Source organism: Telmatherina bonti (genome assembly GCF_933228915.1).
Source record: "Telmatherina bonti genome assembly, chromosome: 5".
NCBI classification, from domain to species: domain Eukaryota; kingdom Metazoa; phylum Chordata; class Actinopteri; order Atheriniformes; family Telmatherinidae; genus Telmatherina; species Telmatherina bonti.
Window position 1 is genome coordinate 25,339,091 of NC_136623.1, and position 20,525 is coordinate 25,359,615.

Sequence of the window (20,525 nt, forward strand, 5' to 3'; positions counted from 1 at the left end):
GGGCGAGGAGAGGTGCAGGGAAACGGTGAATAAGGATTTCCAATGCAGAGGGAAAGCTGAGAGGCAAAGTGCTGGTTTTGATGGCAGTGATGAGGAGGAGGAGCAGAAACAGAATCCAGACTGAAGGTGGGCTGCAGGGAGGGACGACGGCTGGGCTGCAGGGAGGGAGACAAAGGCAGAGGAGGGACATGTGGAAAAATAAAAGTACCATGTAAGAAAAAAATGTGGAGAGGACAGGTGGAAGAGATAGGGATGAACCAAAGCACAGACAGAGATACAAAATGACAAAACCCCCAAGCCATGAAGTCAATGAGCCTGAGGAACAGATCTGAATATGCAGTGATGAGGTTGCTGCATCATTTGAATTCCTTTTGTCAATTAAATTCTCCACATGCGACTTCCACTATTTACTACAGACCAAATCTGGTTGCAAAAATGAATAACTGAATGGCTAAAAGCTTAAAAACTACATCCCAGTCTCCTGAACTGCTGATCAAGATATACGGCTTTGGTTGTAACCAAAAGAGGCAGTTAAGAGATGCTGACAGCAGGAAAATTATGGCAGTAAGTCAGGGTCAGCAGCTGGGGCAACAAGCTGTGAAATGGGACAGTATAACTTGAAGTGGGGGGAGGGGGGGTGAGTTCATTACAAAATACAACTTTAGAAGTCAAAATTAATTTTATTAGTACAAATTAAAAGGCTCAAAGCACGTTTTTCCCCTGTCCTCTGACTTATACACAGTGTATACACTAGTTATAGTGTAAACACAGGGTTTTAACACCTTACACTGATTCAAGTTTAAAAAAGCTCATATTTGCAGGTTTAAACCTTTCTATGCTTATGGAACTTAATTTATCCAGTATTCTGGTTCATAAGACCAGAATACTGGAAAAATTCTGATCTTTTGACAAGAATCTAATCACCAACCTGCAATTTCTGTTGCCCAAATTGCATTTTACATTGCATAATTGTGCATAATTGCATAATTCCCACGTATTCACTTACTGGAAAACAGAAAAAAATATCTGTATGGCGAGGAAGCAAAAGCCAAAGTAATTGGTGATTCTATACAACTGCAGGTAATGAGCATGTATATCAAAGAGACATTCTGCTGCAGTATTTGTTATGGTGATTCATCCTGCTGCTCATTTCCACATACTGGGTCAGATTCTGGTTTGAACATGTATGTCTGGATCTGAAATGCTGTCATTCCTGAAACAAAGTCCCTTTGTCAAAGTCTTCCTTATTTAGGAGTTGCTGAATTGAGCTTTCTTGAGTCACCCCCCTTCTCTGACCCAGTCCCTTGGGAAGCCTCCAGGAATTTAACCAATCAGAAAACCCTTCCTACATATCTTCTGTTCTCAATAGGATGCTCTCCCCAGGAAAAAGCTCTCTGGTTATCAAATAATGCTCAGTATTAGGAGTCATAATGTGTGCATAGTTTAGAGATACTCACATTTTGGAAGTAAAGAACAGGAAATGATTGTGTTGAATGTAATTCAAGAGTTTAGTTTATGCCGCACATTTTTCACAAGTTTTGCATTTCAGTAATTACTTTCTTTTGTGCATGGGTAGTTTTTCCTTGATATTAGACTTTGCAACACACTCCCACACATTGGAAGCTTTCAATTAAAAATGATGGATTAAATAGTTTCTAATAACTTTGTTTTAACTTCTGCAGTAGGATCAGGAGAAGCTTAAATCAAACTGGTAAAATCTCAGAGAACAGGCCTGTTATTTAACATCTGCAACATAACAAGGAAGACAACACAGATGGGGCACGGGAGGACTACAGTGATGGTTATAATCCTAGCATAGCAAAAGATCTGACTGATTCATTTATTACCACATAAATACAACAGATTTTGAACGCATACACACACAAATGCACACAAATGAAATGCTCTAGTTGTGTCTTACTTTTGGCGGTGCTTCATCAGACCCTCCAGAGTCCCAAGAAACAGTGACCTGTCTCCTCATCTCCATCCTGTTCCTCTCTTTCTGCTGGACCTTCTCCTCCTCTAATATTGTGCTAGAAAACAAATTAGAGAAAACAACATTCTTTTCTTCCTTGATGAAAATTACAATAAGGAAAACATTAAAATGCATTTTCAGTATTGTGCCACAGTGACATGTCCTGCAGTTAACCACAGGATGCTGCCGTATTCATTATAGACAATGAAGACTGCATGACTTCCATCTTCTATCATGAACTATGCTACATGCTCCTACAGAAAAAAAACACTTAATTCCTACAACCTTGGTTCATCAATAACAATTAGCTCTTTCTAAACAAACTACTGGTATAAAAAAAGAAAGCAAACACTGTGTTAGTTTCATTACAATGTGCTGCACACGTTGAAACAGAGCCTTCATCACGCACTGCGCATGGTGTCAAAACACAAACAATTACATAAAGAATATAATTAAATTCCATTTCATTATCAAAAAAAAATATTGCTGCCTCTGACCACAACATGTTATGCTTTTACACTCAGATAACTCCCGTCAACATTCAGAGGACTACAAACAAACAAACAACCAAAGCATTTTGAACCACTGGTTTGGTTTTTAGATGCTTCAGAAACACCAGATCTCATTGGTCACCCTGCTGGAGTCCAGGATGCCTGGTGTGCTGTGAGGTGACATTAACTTAAAATTCATTATCCATGTTGTAGAGACACCAATACTTGCTGTTTATGCTTCGATTACAGAAAAACTGTAACCACAGCAGTAAATCTCTGATTAACAACCGTAACAAACTGAATCATGCAGACATTAGGCATCATCCCACAGCCATGACCCTGTATTCATAAGTCGTGTAGCCAAAGATACCACACTGATTTGTTTTAAACAAAAATGTATTCATACTGACCAGTTCCCTGGGAAAATTAAGGCCAAATCAAAGCAAACCCTGAATCCCAGAGGAAGGAGCTGAATGTAAGGAGCCGCTGGTCCCACAAAAACAGAGAAGTGCTCTGTCGAGCAATCCAGCATTCACACACTCATTCTACCCTCAACAAGGGTGAGAGTTATTTCCAGTCACATTGCCGGCCTCCTGTTCTGTTGTCTCCAGTTTAGTGTTTGTGTGTCCTTGCACCTGTCCAAGTCAGTCTTCTGTCCAGTCTTTTCCATCACAACACATGGTCATACTTATATGTAAACCTATATAACATGGTAAATATGGCCTTTTCCACTACTGTGACACCTTGGATGGTTTCTAAGGCATAAATTGATGTTCATTCATGATCATGAACATTATTATCAAGCAGATTAAAATAAATACTACCAATACAAATGCAGCATCTGCAATACATTGTTTTCCCCTTCACAGAAGTCTTTCTGATAAGTTTTAAAGCCTTGTCAGAGTTTTGACACAGTTTACCTCTTTTTCAGCATGTCTGTCAAATTTATGTACAAGTTTGTTCTCAGACTTGTTCTCAAAGTAAATATTTTAGTTTATGTGTTATTTTACTGCCATTTCAAATGAAAAAATAAATAAATAAAAAGGTTTGTGTGAAAGACAATAAGGTCAGAAGTCATGAGGGAGTTTTTTCTATGTTTTAACAGCATACCAGCAGGGTGATTTTCTTTTTATTATATTCATATAAAATGTTTATTTCGGTCTAAGCACTGAAAAAAATTAAAATCAGTAGCCCAATCTCACCCTATAGCATTAACAATACATGATATCACACAAGCACATGTGATGATGATACCATCAGCACTAGGCAGCATCAACATACACCGTTTCCTCCCCCTGTTCACACCACAGGAGCACCTGGAACAACAGGGCCTCCTCAGTTTATTTACCCAGGATGGGCTAACTGCACAGCTTTAAGATTTTTTGCAACAGGTTCAAGAACACCAAAGGTGTGGATTATCTGCTCATTTACCCCAACCTTACATGAATCCTAAAAGCAGCACTATGAAGCAATAAACAAGATGGTTATTGAGAACATGAGCTGTGTTTTGTTCAGCAAGAACAAAAGCACAAAAGGTCAAAATATAATATTACTGCAAGTAAAAAGTAAGTAGAGTAAGCCATCTTTAAAGGAAGAAATTTTTTTTCCCCCTTACAAATCAGTGAAGCAGAATAAAAGTGTTCTCAGACAAAGAAACAACACAACATTGCAGATAAAAATGTGCTCAAATACTGTAAGTATTTTTGGGACCAACAATGAATCCACTTTGCAGAAATCAAGACACTATGTAGGCTTAGCTGCTCAACTTTTCTGATCACACCTTACGACCAATCATCACTGTAGAACTTACTTATCTTTAGAGACATTTTAGAGATGTCATTAAATACAAACCCTGTGTAGATATAAAATCCAATACCATGACTAGCTAGAAACAAACCTCATTTTCTTTAATACGTCATCAACTTAAAAAACACATTCGCAGCAGCTCTGATAGCTTAGCAGTAAACTAAAACTGGTGCACACTTAAATTATGAAATAAATTCACTCAAATTTGGTAAAATTCTCTGAGAACAGGTTTCTTCTAGATATATAGTAGCGATATGTTTTAATAGAGAATCATTAAGCAACATTATGCAACCAACCCCAGTCATCAATCAGCTTCAACTTTCAGCTACTTCAAAAGAGAAAAAAAGTTATGTAAAAAAAAAAAAAGGTTTGTAAATCTGATTAAAAGTATCCAATGATCTCCAAAGACCATTTCAAGACTGAGAAAAAAAACTGACTTTTTGGGAAACATGTCTGAAAAATCACATGAACCCAAATTACAGCTTTATAAATACACCCATTACAAACTACATTAAATAAGACAACATAGTGCAGATGTACAGCACAGTTTGAATAACCCTGCTGACTACTCATGTCTCACACATCTTATTCACACACACACACACACACACACACACACACACACACACACACACACACACACACACACACACACACACACACACACACACACACACACACACACACACACACACACACACACACACTACTTAACACTTCACACTCCCTATCTGTGTGTCTGCCAGGAGATTTCCCATCAGCTCAACCACAACTGAAATATCAGCAAACCACTCTGATCAACTTAACCTTTATAACCAATAAAAACAAACATCACATTATCTTAGTAGTTGTTGTACTGTTTAATTCCACAGGTACCACTAAAACATAAAACAACCATATGGATTCATTTAATACATAACAGAGTATTATTTCTCAATATCCTTCATCCATAACACAAACTGATAAACAGTAGCCTATCAGTTAAATAATAGATAACCATACTTTAGTGGATTGGTTTGACAAACCTTTTAAGAAGTACTTTACTTACAAATAATAAAAGTATCTCCACCCAAACAAAACCTCCCATAGTAACTCTGACATGAACAACAGACAATCCCCTTCTTAGCCAGAGGATTAGAAACAGTAAAGGAGTAAAGAAGTTTAATGTAAAGCTTGGAATTAAAACTTAACTTATAATAAAAGTAGCATCTACTGAATATCAATCACTAATAATTATACTGAATATCAGCAGTTGTATTTTCCTTGTTGTAAACTTAAAAAAAAAAATAAAGAAAGTTGGAAGAAAATATACATAATATAATCTCCAGCGCTTAAGAAGTAATGACAGCATTAAATCTTTGTAGGTCACAACATTCGGAAAAGTCTGAGATAGAAAAAGACGTTGACAAAAACATACTTCACCTCTGAGAAAAGGCCAACCCAACGTCACCAGTTTGTATCCTCTTAACCTCTTTTAGGAGAATAAAGCAGCCAGTAGAAAGATAAGGACCCACCAGCATTTAGCACAGAAGCCCTGCTGAAGATCAACACCAACAACCTAAACAGATTAATCTTATTTCTCCCAAACAGATAACAAAACTACGCACTGTTGCAGCTGGACCAAACTCCACATGACTACAAGCTTCAGTTACTTGACACACATTTCACTATCAAGATAATATTATCTGAGCATTAGAAGCCCCGCTAGACAAGTTCAGACTGTGGGAGTTGAGCCCTTCAATATTTCTGCTTGGCGTTTCCTCTCTTTCTTTAATTCTCTCCTTTTCTCTCTCTCTGTTCACTGGAAAGTTGTAGCTCCTGGCAGCTGCCCACTGTGTAACCCCCCCACTCCACCCTCCCCACCAACACACACACTCATGTTGGGCCATCATGGAAGAAAACTATAGTAGCTGAGACTTGCATATTTGGCAGGAGAGACCTATAATTGATATTATGAAATAAAAACCAGCCAGACCAAAAGTACCCCAAAGTCTCCAGCCTTATATGGCTTGAGTTTCTCCTATTAATAGCCAGCCACCACACAAATATACTCAATATTGACTCTGTATCCAAGACACTTGATGAAGCACTTTCAGGGTTTCTTAGCGTTTTACTTATGCCAAGTTGTTATAGTCAATTTAAAGAAATGTTCTTAATTTTGTCAACTTAGCCTCTACATGCAAATCTGCTTTTCCCCATTTTGTTTGCAGCCTGTAAAAACACGCAAACCACAAACATATGGTTCATGTCAAACCAATAAGTGGACCTCCATGATGTGAAGGTCTGTAAGTCATTTGGAGCTGAAACAAAGAATGCTAGATCAGGAAGATATGATGAAAGGTGAAAGAGGTCAGGAGGAGGAGATGAAAATATATGTAAAAAGTGAAGCTTGAGAAAAAGAAAAAAGGACTGATTGAAAATAAAGGGAGAAACAGGAAAGCTGACATGGGGGGACTGGAAGTGGAATTTCAGGTGTGAGTCATACTGGTTGTAAGCAAACTCATAAAACCGCAGGAGTAAAATGCACACTCCTATTTTCTTGTTTTTGCATTAGTGAGGAAAAAAAGAGGGAATGTGCACAGTGAAGGTAATGTGGAAATAAACTACATGTCTAGTTTTAATAGGAACATTTCCTTCTTAGTGCAAAGCAACGAAAAATGTTTTAATTAACTCACTTTATATGTTTTTCTTTTGAGGTGAATAGTCTGACAGATAACACAAAGTCCTCAACAACTAAATAACACATCAATTACTACATTCATTACATTTTAAAAAGGTCAACCATTCATGTAAATTAAACTTGTCTCATCAATGCAGTAAAGAGAAACAATACTAGCATAATATACTCCATGTCTCGAGGTTCTTCTAAATACGAGTAAAAAATTAGATGAGATCTAGAGCATAACTGATCATTTTAATAAAATAAAAGGAAATTAAACTAGAGGAAAACCTCAGATGATTACAAATTCCAGGGGATTAATGTATCATGTCACACTCTGATACGTACTTGACAAATAAGCCTAAGAACCAGATGAGACTGGAGAGCATATCAGATTTTCCATTTCCTGTCAGAAGCAATACTGACACATTACTTCCCAAAACCTGCAGGTCTATTCATGTCCATATCATTACTGGATGTCTTGCTGAGTACCAGTGGTTGTGAAAGGTGCTAACAAGACTGGACCAAAACAGATTTTCCTTATTATACCACTAAGAACTTTAGGTCAACAAAACACCGGCACATATCTTTATACTGTTTAGGCTAATAAATGAAAGGAAATAAAAATTGCATCTCTGTATAAACAGGAGAGTCATAATTGCTCTTGAAAGCAAAACGTTAGGTACATACTCAAACCAGGTAGAGATAGTTCAGGCAGGTTTATTCCCACTTTTTTTTTCAAATAAATTAATCAAAGTCACTACCAATTTACCTCTTGCAAATGGTAGACCAGGACCTTAAGGATGTAAGTGATGTATGCAGAATTTTAAACACCTATAAACATAAAAGTCAGACACTGGCAGTGAAAGCTAATTATTTATCCAGCCATTTAATGCTTCTTTGGAGGCTGAATCAGCTACAAAAAAAAGAAGGTTATAGTTATTTTAAGTTTTAACTTGGATGTCATGAATCAAAACATCTCAGGTCTTCAGTGTAAAGTCTGTCTGTTTTGCTGCACCTGGTGATACAGACATTGTGCCCCCAATGCATGGATATATTCTCTTTAGGATTAAGTTACCTGTTTTGAGTGCAACTCTCAATACCCGATTAAACTTTTCACAAGCTGTACGCAGTCTTTTCTGTTATTATGACAATGTAGTTATGAACGGGTGTCGCACTTCTCGTTTGATGTTATTCTAACAGTTTACTCTGCAGGTTTTAAACTACCAACACTGACGTCTGGCTCTGTCTTATCTGATCCAAACATGTCTAAGATTTTGTGTCAGCAAGTTCCTCTCTTAAGCAACTCCAATAATGAGGCAGTGATGTATCATTCACCATACAAGTAAAGCATGACCAGGAATACTTGCATCTCCGTCATCATTACAACTTTGTTACCATGCCAACTATAATGTCATCAGTCCCAACATGAGTCTCAAACGCAGTTTCTGGACTCTTGCTTAACGTATAGATACATCCGTAGAAACAAAACGTCAGGATTGCTATTCTGTCCATCCAGTACGAATATGAAGACACATAAACAGATTAGTGATGAGTCAACAGCAAAGAAGTCCCTTTCCCAGACACAGACAAAATGAAAAAGCTTTTACAAGGCAGGTGTTTTGCGAGAAAGAAAGCACAATATTCGCTCTGATGTCATTGCTATACATTGTTCCTTAGAATCCGAAATAAAGTTCTTTGGTTGAAGACTGGGAACTTCAACTATGTCATCCGTTACAACAACGGTGAGTCAGAGATGGCTTCATAGTCAAAGGACACACTTTGGGTAATCAAGCTTGGGACAAAAACAGTTTTTGTCAAAAATTATTTACAACCTGTCTGCATTCTAGATAGAGACCAACATTATGATGCTCTGTTAGCACTGCAAATTAGCAAATGGTTTATCACATTGACAAATCCTGGAAACAAGTCCTCCCCACCGTATAGTTCACTGAGAAACCTCTGTAATTAGCAAACAGCAGAGTGACACCTGCTGTCAAGAAGAGGAAAGAATGATGCTGGAAAACAATTGTGTTCCTTCAAACTACTGATATAAAAACAGAAAATCATGTAGGATTCACAGAGATTAAAAACCCATTTTTCCACCTTTTGGAGACAGACAGCTCCTACAGTATGTGGCTCGATCTACTCACTGAAACTAACAGCGCTGTTATGCAAGACCTGCATCTGATATGTCACAGTTCAGATTTCCAGGGAAACCACTGCAAGAAGAAGTATTTATTTTACAGTTCAAAGTGTGGAAATAAATTCAACTATAATAACATAATCCACTAAAAAGTATCAAAACACCTGCTGAAAACAGTTGCAAAGCAAAGAGAAAAAACTAAAAAGCCAAAGAACAAACAGCATGTACAGTTTGTTTTCTTAAATAAGCCGCATCCAGTCACACCACAGCAGAATCCACACACCAGTACCTCCAAAGAAATCTTCTGTAAGTACCTCAGTTGTGTTTTAAGTTCATTGAAGCGCGGCCTCTTGCTGGGATCATACGACCAGCACTTCGTCATCAGACTGTATAGAGTAGGGGGGCACTGAGGGGGCATCGCCAGTCGCTCGCCATTCTCTATCCTACCAATGACATCGTTGTTCTTCACACCCTGGAAAGGCTTGATTCCATACATCAGAATCTCCCACATGCAGACGCCTATGGACAGACAGTATGTTCATCCAAATGACAGACATATACAGAGTAAAAACCAGAGTGGATGTATGATTTAAATTCATATTTCTATGCTTCAAAAAAATGTAAATTGACTGCCCGAAAAAAAGAAAAAAAACAACAACAATGCAGGCTTAAACTTACCAAACATCCAGACATCACTGGCTGTAGTGAATCGTCTGAAGTTAATGGACTCTGGAGCCATCCATTTAATAGGCAATTTACCTTTAGATGCTGAAAAGCAGGAAGGTAAAGGAAGTATTGCAATTCATTGATCAGTTCCATTCATATTAGAGTACTGAATGAATAATAATGGAAGTCTCCCAAGTGATCAAATAAAGACATGTTAGAGGAAGCAGAGTGAAACATTTAGTAGCCAATTACCTTTATAATATGAGCTATCTTCCATGTATCTCGACAGACCAAAGTCTCCTAACTTTACACAGTCAACTGTAGAAACCAACACATTTCGCGCAGCGATGTCTCTGAGGAAGTCAAACACATTTAAAGAAATAATGAAAAGAAGTTACTCTTTATGTTGAAAACTGAGAATGTTTTAATCGTATCAGGATATACTTTAATATTTAACTGGAAACGTGTGTTTCACTGAAAATGTAAACAGAACTGGTTGCCATAAATCATTGTGAATAATTTGTTGTAAAATAATAACAATTTAACTGTAATGTTATAATGTTTGACTGAACTGGTCCAGAATGAACTCATAGATACCTGTGAACGAAGCGTTTGCTCTCTAGATATGCAAGTGCAGTGCTGAGCTGGTGAGAGTACAAGATGAGAGTAGCCAGGTCTAGACTGTATTTTCTAATCTGCAGAAATGACCGTAACTAGGGAGAAAAGAGAAAGAGACAAATGTAGGACCAAAAGAAAATATTACACGGGGACTTAACTATGAAAAATTAAAAGGCACATAATATTTAAAATGACAAAAGCAAAAGTAAAAATAGAAAAACTACTTTCAAACAAGAAAAACTATTGAGCACATAAATGTATACAGTTGTGTAAAAACTAGCACCAAATGAACACAGCAAAACATGTTTAAGAATTTATTTATCAAGCTCATTTCAATCAAACTAAATATTTCATGAAGATTTAAAAAAAAAAAAAAAATGTATGAAAAAAATTAAAAAGTCAGATTTTCTCCCTGATTTTTTCCCAGTGGATCAAAAAAAAATTCACTGTGGTCCAAATTAGCATTTCTTCCCGAGACAAAGCAAAATATTAATTGAAAAAACAAAAACGAAAATGACAGATGGAAGTAAAAAGCTAATGTGTTTCTCTATGGAGGAACGTGAGCCTCAGGGCCCACATGCATAATCTGCTGATTGCTCTGTCAGGAATTCTTTGCTAAACATGCTGAATGAACAGCTAATGTGCACCTTCATACTAATCATCTGTTTTACCTCTCCCAGTGTGCAAAGCTCCATGATGATCCACACTGGATTCTCAGTGATGACTCCCATCAGCTTCACAATGTGAGGATGGTCGAACTGACGCATGGTTACTGCAGGCAGACAAGAAGAAAGATCACGAAATTCACAAACAAAAACACAAACAAACAAACATTCAGTGCTATACTTGTGCTGTAAAGGAGTTATTACAGTCAGGTTAAGATCTTACAAGCTTCCTGGAGAAACTTTTCCCTGACGCTGTCCGATGTTGAATTCTTACACGTCTTTACAGCTACAGATAGAGCTGGGTTATCCTGCGAGAAACAGAAAAAAAGCCAAGAAAAATAAGCAGCATGACAACAGTAGAATCCAAATGCAGCACATTCATCATCTGCGCATAACTCAACAGAAATACTGGAAACTCAACACCAAACTATGTACAGGATCCATTCACTGATAAATGATGACATTTTTACCTAAAGTTAAGATTCTATGTAAATGTGGTGTACATTTAAATTCCAATTTATATCCAGTCTACAGGATCTTTGAGATGGCGAGAGAACAGACAAAAAGCATCAAACACTGCATTTGTTACACCTGCATTTCAAGTTATGGTTTGCGTGAGACAGAGGCGAGGCTGCATACCGGGCTGATGTAGACTCCTTGGTGGACGTCTCCAAACTGACCCTCGCCGATGCAGCGTCCCAACTCAATACGATCCCGCTGTATCTCATAGTCTCGCGCTAATTATATATCACACACAGACCACAAGCACAGATTCACACACAAACGAATGAAAACAAAGAGAGCAGATTGTCAGATCAGCTACGTATATTTCCACCCACACACATCCTTCCACCTTCCAAGCTTGTTAGAGCACTTAACACTGGGTCTGCATTCAGTTATGCCTCTAAATGCAGAAAATGCTTTCAACTAAATCTTTTGAAAGCATGAACTCAGAAGTCTGCCAGTTCATTTCAGATACCGCCACAAAGTAGCTGAATAATCTCATGTGCCGGCTCTGATGCCGTTTTAAGGTTTTGACCTCCTACTCTGACAAGCTTGGTTTTATTGCAATCAGCATAGCTCGTTGTCAACAGCATGCAACAACAGCATCAGCAAACCACAGCGAGACATGCCATGTAACACAGACGAACAACAGCCAGTAACACTCAATGTACCATGAACATGAACTACCACATTGATTCAAATGTAAAATAGATAAAGTCAGGTGAATTGTATCAAAAGATTTAAGTTCACAGGCATGTATGTTACCTGTGTTATATTTGCTTGAAAAAAATGGGGGGGGAAAAAAGTTTTTTGCTAAGTCAAAATGCCCTCTTGTTAAATGTCCTCATGGGAAAACAGGAATCCAATGGTCTGTGAAACCCAGGCTGTTGAAAGCTGGTGGTTTGCTCTGCCTGACAGGCGTAACACTGCTGACCTGACTTTGTCCATATAGCACACTTGTGAATATAACATGAAACCATAAATGTCAGGTTACAGAAATCTACAACTTCTTCTATCTTTTGATGATAATTATTGTTGTCTAAATGTGCAGCTGGGACATTGTGCGACTTTTAGAGACAACCAAGGTAGGGCAGTAAAGAGCCTAGAGAGAGGATGGTCTAAATGTGGAAATGGGCTGCAACAGGCAGCAATAAAAACATGCACTGGGCCATAATTACTGTGCGCTTAATTGTGCTGTGCCTCTGAATGTCGCCCATGTAGCCTCAGCTTGAAGAAACTCCACTGTTATGGTTAAATAATGAGATGGCACTATCAGGTTTGTTAGTGGTTTGGGTTATAAATTTTAAAGTATTATAAATATATTAATCTATTTAAAGCCTTTCCCCATACTGTACTTCCTCCTCCAGGCCAGAGTTTGTAAAAAAAAAAAAACATGCTTTGAGTCATCTGTCGCCATTTTGTCTTTACTCAGCAGTTTTTAGGGGAATATTTTGTTCTTTTTTTAAACTATAGAACTAAAAATATATTGTTCAGGGTATCAATTTTGAAGCTTAAAACTGACAGGACACCAAACATCAACAAAGGGAGGGAGGGTCAAGCTTACAGGGTACAGATATAGGAAAATATTCTGAGTTTAGTTTCATAGTTGCAGGCAAACATAAAAAGGGTCACAAAAAAACCACCAAATCAAAGTGTCAACACAATGGTACAATCGTTACCTTGATCTAGTCCATAGTATTCTGGGGAAATGGGTTAGTGATGAGAGACAGAAATAACTAGCTGTGAGTACAGAGATTATGTAAATTATTACTATTTTCTTGATAAGTTATAATATCAGGGACAAATGGGTTAGGGGTACTGCATGTACTTGTATTTGTGTACTTGCTGTGATATTTCAAACCTGTCACTGTGTTTTGTTAGGCGGTTAATTATAGTAAAAAAGCAAAATACAAGGGGCAGAATACACTATACCACCATGTGCACCACAGTTTGAAACGTATCAGTAAGTTTACAAAACCAACCAAGGCTTTTTTCCATAATGGACTGTTGGAAAACTGCTATTAACGTCATTATGAGAGTCACATCCCGTCTGCTTAGTCCCCACACGAACAGCCAGACGATTGAAAAAGAAAAGTACCGTATTCTGGACTTTTTCTAGCAAAAATCACTTAATGTCTGAAATAGTGATCACATTTGATTAAAAAACTAGTACAGAAAATGAATCCAATGGATTTTCTTTTCATTGACTTAATTTTTATCTTATAGTGTCAGCATATGGTATTTTGACCAATTCAGCCCACAAGTCCAGAAACCTGATTTCCAACTCAGCTATGACACTGTTATTATTCATGAATGATCAAAAAGCAAGCGGCGTTGACATTTTGCTGAATGAAACAACCAAGCGACCTTCTGCAGCGGCTTACATAGGCATTGATATAAAAAAAAAAAAAAAAAATTGCACAGTATTTTCATGCATCCCAGCTCCTTTTCCATAATCCATTCCGCTAACATCACCCATCTTCTCTGCCTCTCAACGTTGCCCATTTCAGCATTGCAGTGAGCATAATATGAACAAAAGTGATAAACCTGGTAAACAGGCACTCCTCAGCAGCGACAACAGGCCTCATTCAAGTACAGTTTCAAACTTTAATGTGTCCCACTAGAACATATTACCATACTGTCACAGTAAGATGGGATCAGTAGGATACAGTCATAGAAAATGCTGATTGAGGCAGTCTGAAGACTTTGTGTGAAGAAAGACTCAGGAAGATCCTTTGACATAAATATAGACTTCTGGCAAAATAATACGGTGTGGTTTGAATGACTTCCTCTTCCAAATATGAATGCTGCATGTGACTCGTCATACTTTTTAACAGCTCAGAGCTGATGTGTAATTTAATTCAATAACATGCAGTTTATAACATAACATTACAGCCCTAAACTTCAAAACGTGTTTTTAAAAAGGAGGATCTGGTCTTGTATGTGACAAGGAGAACACCCTATTATCTGGCATGAAGACAAACTCACACAACAATGTTATATAGACATTAGAACAAAGTTAGATATTTCTGAACTGGAGTTTTAACTTGTTTTATTAACTGCAGAAATGCACACTCACTGCCACCTGCCACATTATCTAACAACAACATTTAGATATATGTGCATCTGTGTGTGTTTACTTACTTGAAGGCATGGTGTAGGTGTCCTCCTCATCTATGATCTCAGCATAATCGTCTGTTTCTGCAGAGCAGAGAGTGAAGTCATGAGAGAAGAAAGCGCCAAGAAGCATCATGTCCCAGTAGGTGACAGATAGAAGACAGAGACCCGACATCTGTCACATCAAAAAACTCCGATGTGAAGGTAAACATTTTTGACACAGCACAGACAAAATATTACATCGGCATTTAGTACGATTTAAAATAAAACTGCATATTGTTTGTCTAAATCTGCCACCTCCCTTTAGCACAAATCCCTGCATGCAACAGGAAAAAAAAAAAATATCAGGGAATGCACCCTGACAGAAACAGAGCATCAGACAGAAGTACCTTTACCAAAGACCACCAGAATACCAGTTTTCAAACACAAGAGCAACAATTCAAATGCTCACATACGACTGAACAGAGTGAGTCAGAGCAGCGGTGAGGGACACAGGCAGAAAAATACTGGCAAGAGGAAAGGGGAGGGATGGAAAGCTTCTTTTTTTTTCCAGAGAAACAAGCTGAAGAAAAACAGCCAGAGCCACCAATCGCAAAAATATACTTGTGAGCAGATACAGAAAGAGACACAAAGACACTGTGCTAACATGCAAGACAATAACAGCAAACACAAGGAGCAGGAATTTCACCAATTAAAATGTTAAACAGAAAGAATGAGGTTTACCATCGCCACTAATGTGACCTGCAGTAGCCACATGTAGCATGAAACACAAACATGGTAAAGAAAAACAAGGAAGAGAAGCGTTAGTTTTACCATATAAATGTTAAATTATATCTTTTGATGGCTTACTCAGACATTTAAAGTGTTTTTTTTTTTAACTGTGTAAAGACGTGTCAGTCAGAGGTCACTAGACAGTCGCAGCAGAGACAGGGTGACAGTGACTAAAACTCTCCACGAGGACATCTGGCCAGACAAGGACTCTTCACTCCACACACAGATGAGGCTTTATCAGGGAAGCAGGGCGCACACGCATATCTATGCAACCTTTATCTAACTCTCAGCTTTGACTGTCATTCACGACATTTAGAGTCGAGGATGGAGAAGTAGACAAAGTGGTAAACAGAGAATGAGAAGGAAATTCATACCTGACACACAAACGGCTCGGGTTCGTACTCCGTCCATCCGTTTTTCCATCCTCTTCTCGTGATTTGAAACTCTGCAACAGAGATGGGGAAATCCTTTTTGGGATTTGGCTCTCATTAACAAGACCAGTGTATTCAGAATAAGCCATTATGAGCTGCTAAGAGGGCAGAAGTAGAATCAGAGAAAGGGAAGATCCACCCACTCATCATGAGTGGCTGCACATTGATGATCATTATTCATCAACAACTCCAGGGTTACACTTTTCAATAAAGGTTTTGACTGGATTAAATCCAGACACTGAACCCTACAACAGTAAACAAAAACTAAATGTGATCTGCTTAAAAAAAATAAAAGAATTAACCATTTCTCAAAACCAAAACTTTTAAATGACTGCATATAAAGAAATATGACCGTCATTCTAGGAAAAAGTGACCTTTTTTTTTTTTTAATCCATCATCAGACCATTGACCTCAACACTTCTGCTATAAGCAAAACAACTTCTTTTTACATCTTATCAACATAAACAGAGTTAGCTTACTTACTTTGGTATAGAAGGAAGGGCTCTATCACCCTCTGCAGAGACAAAATGAATGCATGAATTAGGCACAGAGCAGATGGCTTCATGTTAGAGCCCCAACTTGACTGTTAGCATTTCTTTGCAGCCGCTGCCATTTTTAGAAAAAGCTAGCAACAACCAGGCTGGTTATTATTCAAAGTGACAAACACAGAGCTTCACCAGCAACAATCAGACTTGACTACAGTTTAAAATGTCAGCCAAGAGACTGTTCAAATAAAAAAAAAATGGTAATCACCCTCATCATCACGTTGCTGTGCACAGTTCTATGACTACATATGATGCTGTTAAACACTTAAGAAAAAAATCTTGATTTCAGTGACAGGGACACACAACTGTATGACTGAAATATCAACATAATGGTACATCCTACCTTTGTGAACTCTGACGATGAAGGAGTGACTAACAGAGGAGACGAGTCGACAGTAGCCGTCAATCAAGTCAGCCATGTTTTCTGCCGTAGTCAGCAATGCTGTAGTGACCGTGAGGGGCTACACACACACACCCACACAGACAGAAGGATTAGAGTGGGACAAGGAGTTGCTTCACAGTGGCACAATGAGAGCTTTCTTGGGAGTAATGTCCGTCACTAGTGCATGCACACACATATGCACACACGCACACACCCTTACATTGATGCTGTTGCAGTGATGCACACATGCTTTCCATCAGAGGAAGCCTGCTTGCAACACACACCCACTCAAGTGGAGATGGTAACAGCTGCCTTCGCAACCTCAAACATGTCTTCAGTTTTGCCAACATCTATTTTACTGCATTAGTCCTGCAGGCCAGCACAAGTTCAATAATTCACAAGAACCATTTTTGGTTTGGATCCTTTTATACACAGTAACTTAGACTTTGAAAAAGACTCATCTGCCACAGGATTTAGAAATGCATGTCTTCAGACTGATATTACAAGGTAGCAAGACTAAATCCACATTATTTGGAAGAAAATAAACTACCCTCTAAATGTAAAAACCAATGGAAGACGATTCAGCATGCATGATCTTACCTCTGGAGCTCCAGCTACGTTCAGCTGCAGCATCCCTTTCCTATCTTTCTCCTCCAAAGCAGAGTATTGGATGGACTGGACTTGATTAAAGTTTGCTAAATGTGTAGGCTGCAGAGACAAGGACATAAACATACATATTGAGAATCACATTAATTGCTTAATACCAAATACGCTGGAAAATACTTGAAAATAGTGATAATGTAAATGCTGTTAACATCACACACAAGCGTGCTCAAAAAAACTCATTTATGACTGAACTGGAAGACTTGAGCTTAACATTGTGTGGGAAATAGCAAACAGGTGTTGATATCAGTATCATGCATACAGTGTTTAAAAATCTCCACATATCATTTTCCTGGAAAAACACAGAATACATATCTGGAGAGTTAGAATCCACTTTTATACAATGAAAACATCTCAGGAACATTACAGGTCTGCTGTACATGCATGAAAATAACAATTTGAGCAAGGTGATGCCATCTAGAGAGAATTTTTCTCTGTCTATGTTAGCCTTTGATTTGCATAGACATAATAAATTGATTTCATCACATTTACCAGGGCAATGTGTTTTTAATTAAGGTGAAACCACTGGAAGCATTGAAGAATAAAGTGTGCACGCGTTCATCTTGATTTGTCACTGCAGAACAGAACTGATGTTTGATTTTTCAAATTACATTGTAACCTGATGTTTGCAGATCTGGCTTTTACCAGCTTAAGACATCTATTTCATAATATAAACAATTTTTTATGGCATTTCAAAACTTATTAAAACTAGGAGTGAAGACAAGAAAACACGTGAAACTGGAAAATCAAACCAGCAGAGGGCAGTGTGGTGAATAGCAACTACGGTTTCTCAGAATCATAGTGCATATTGCAAAATGCTTTTAAGGGTCGCTGAAAGGAATAAAACAAAAATAATTTAAAAAAAAAAAAAAAAAAAGTTTAAATGAAACTTAATAAAAATGAAATGAATGTGCATACTTACTGTTGAGCCCTTGTCTGTGAGGTAGCTGATTCCTTCCTCTGGTCCGATTGCTAACTCTACTGATATTACCCAACTAGACTAATGGGGAGGGGAAAAAAACAACAACCAAAAAAAACACAAAACCCCCCCCCCAGAAAATACACAGTATTAAATATCTGGATCACATCCATCATAATCATTGCTTTCATTTATCTTTGTTTTACACTAAATGTAATTATATATTATAAAATAAGACAACCTAAATTCTTATCTAGTCTTATGGGACATACAATGTCCCATAGGACAGGATGAAGTTTACAAATTGCCTGTGCAAGCTAAATCTCTTACTTCTGCCTTATTGATTTAAATGCAGCATTTTCTCTAAGACTTGAGAGTCATCCTACCCCTAAAGCGCATTTGAAGCACTCCTTGTCGAAGCGATAGATGGGCGAGAGTATCTCAAAGAACTTATGGATGCTCTGCTCATCATTGAGGTTAGCAAACTGCTTAAAGGTCTGCTGGATCTGCTTACGAAGAGTCTTTGCCTAATAGAGAGTGGGGAGAAGAAGGAGGGGGGGGGGGGGGGGGGAAACCTAGTTAAATCTTTCTGGGAGAAAGTTGTTCAGAGCCACATGAATGATAGGACATGCTGAAAGTTGATAACAGGAGATTTCACTTAATTCAGTGCAATCAGATAAAGATCAAGTTGGTCACCCTGCCACTAAAGCAAACAGCCGGTCAGGCTGCTGTACTACAGGCAGCACATTGCAGTCAGAGTTATTTCCATTTTTACTTTTGATAAATCTGGTTTTACAAATGGGAAAATCTTACCTTCAGGGAGTCTAACAGGCTTTTAGGGAAAAACCTTCTCAAACCCACATCTTTCCTACAAAGAAAAACAATGCCACATCTATCTCTAAACAGTTGCAAATGTAACTTTACTCACATTTAAAATATAAAGATTATAATTAAATTACTGGTAACAGTTTCCAAAGAGGACAAAAATTAATGATCTTACTCAAGTAGCTCATAGTTGGACTTCTTATCCAGCGCGTTGCCTGGCATCTCTCGGAAGAACCTCCTGTATGAGGAGAAGGAGGCATTATTATATTTAAATTATTCTCATAAAATACAACTTTTGGAAACATTTTATATAGAGTCTGATAATAATAATAAAAAACTAATCCTGATAGTGACAACTGAACTAGTAGCCAGACTTTGTTGCTACTAGCCCTGCTTCAACAAATTAGTTTTTATATGGATGCCACACATCAGAAAACTGATGAAAAACCAAATTTGATGAAGTTTGTAACGGCACAAAAGTCTTTCCTTTGAAACAGTTGTTGCACATCACAGTCGATGAAATGCATATAAATTCAAACTGATTAACTAAGTTACTCACATAACTGATAAAATTAAGTCATTATTTCCACTTTTAATAATAATCATCAAACAAAAGAACAGTCATAACAAATTCCTAAAGAGCTCTTCTTTGGTTTTTGCATCAGCTCTGTTTGACAGCCAACATGTTTGATGACAGTAGAGCTGTGTTTACTCACCTTATTTCCAAACAGCCTAGTTTCAGTGCAACATCTTGATCCACCTGGTCAGCTATATGTTGCATATAGTCACTTTTCACCTGGAGAGACACAAATTATAGCATTATATCAAAATGATCAGCTGAAGTCCATTGTCCTTAAAATATGTAGTTACAAATAAGGTGATACTTTTTCAAAGATTTCTAGCCTGTCTGCATAATTCCAAGCATTTCTGCAGACAGAAATGCTTGGAATTATTAAAAAATAAACAGTTTTTAGTCTTCACTCTGATCCTGAATGTCCTCACCTGATGATAGAGGTAGTTCAGAGAGGGTTTGTCTTCAGAGAAATGGCTGAGATAACCTTTAGGAAGGTACCGTATTCGCAACTCATACCTGAAAATGACAGGAGAAAAGTGAGAGTGGGTCTTCACAGGGAGGCAGAACACTTGGTAGGATGACATATAGGTCGGTCAGGGCAAATTCTGTGTTTTACTCTTGTTTTGCTGCGTCACTTCAACATGGTGAGACATTAGGCCTCTCTCCTCACCATATTTGATCTAATAGCAGAGTGAAATGTTACACACTGGGTTATTAATACAAGAATTAATAATAAGAGATAACTTGCACAATTCCCAAAATCGCACT

The 20,525-nt window shown here is 37.8% G+C and overlaps 1 protein-coding gene across 4 annotated transcripts in view; it reads right to left on the minus strand.

The window, feature by feature from the left end:
• Window positions 1–20,525, minus strand: part of LOC306756120 (focal adhesion kinase 1-like) — a 60,082-nt gene that overhangs the window by 15,732 nt on the left and 23,825 nt on the right. For 3 of the 4 annotated variants that reach the window (XM_079240785.1, XM_079240784.1, XM_079240782.1), the window contains exons 5-24: window positions 20,186–20,273; window positions 19,900–19,979; window positions 19,359–19,421; window positions 19,172–19,226; window positions 18,745–18,885; window positions 18,362–18,439; window positions 17,377–17,484; window positions 16,738–16,855; window positions 16,333–16,363; window positions 15,793–15,863; window positions 14,675–14,731; window positions 13,210–13,230; window positions 11,666–11,763; window positions 11,250–11,334; window positions 11,033–11,133; window positions 10,341–10,456; window positions 9,996–10,096; window positions 9,756–9,845; window positions 9,392–9,596; window positions 1,922–2,033 (exon numbers count right to left, since the gene is read on the minus strand). In XM_079240785.1, coding sequence (XP_079096911.1) covers window positions 1,922–2,033; window positions 9,392–9,596; window positions 9,756–9,845; window positions 9,996–10,096; window positions 10,341–10,456; window positions 11,033–11,133; window positions 11,250–11,334; window positions 11,666–11,763; window positions 13,210–13,230; window positions 14,675–14,731; window positions 15,793–15,863; window positions 16,333–16,363; window positions 16,738–16,855; window positions 17,377–17,484; window positions 18,362–18,439; window positions 18,745–18,885; window positions 19,172–19,226; window positions 19,359–19,421; window positions 19,900–19,979; window positions 20,186–20,273 — 1,819 coding nt within the window. The remainder of the gene's footprint in view (window positions 1–1,921; window positions 2,034–9,391; window positions 9,597–9,755; window positions 9,846–9,995; window positions 10,097–10,340; window positions 10,457–11,032; window positions 11,134–11,249; window positions 11,335–11,665; window positions 11,764–13,209; window positions 13,231–14,674; window positions 14,732–15,792; window positions 15,864–16,332; window positions 16,364–16,737; window positions 16,856–17,376; window positions 17,485–18,361; window positions 18,440–18,744; window positions 18,886–19,171; window positions 19,227–19,358; window positions 19,422–19,899; window positions 19,980–20,185; window positions 20,274–20,525) is intronic. The other variant, XM_079240783.1, reaches the window with a different exon arrangement.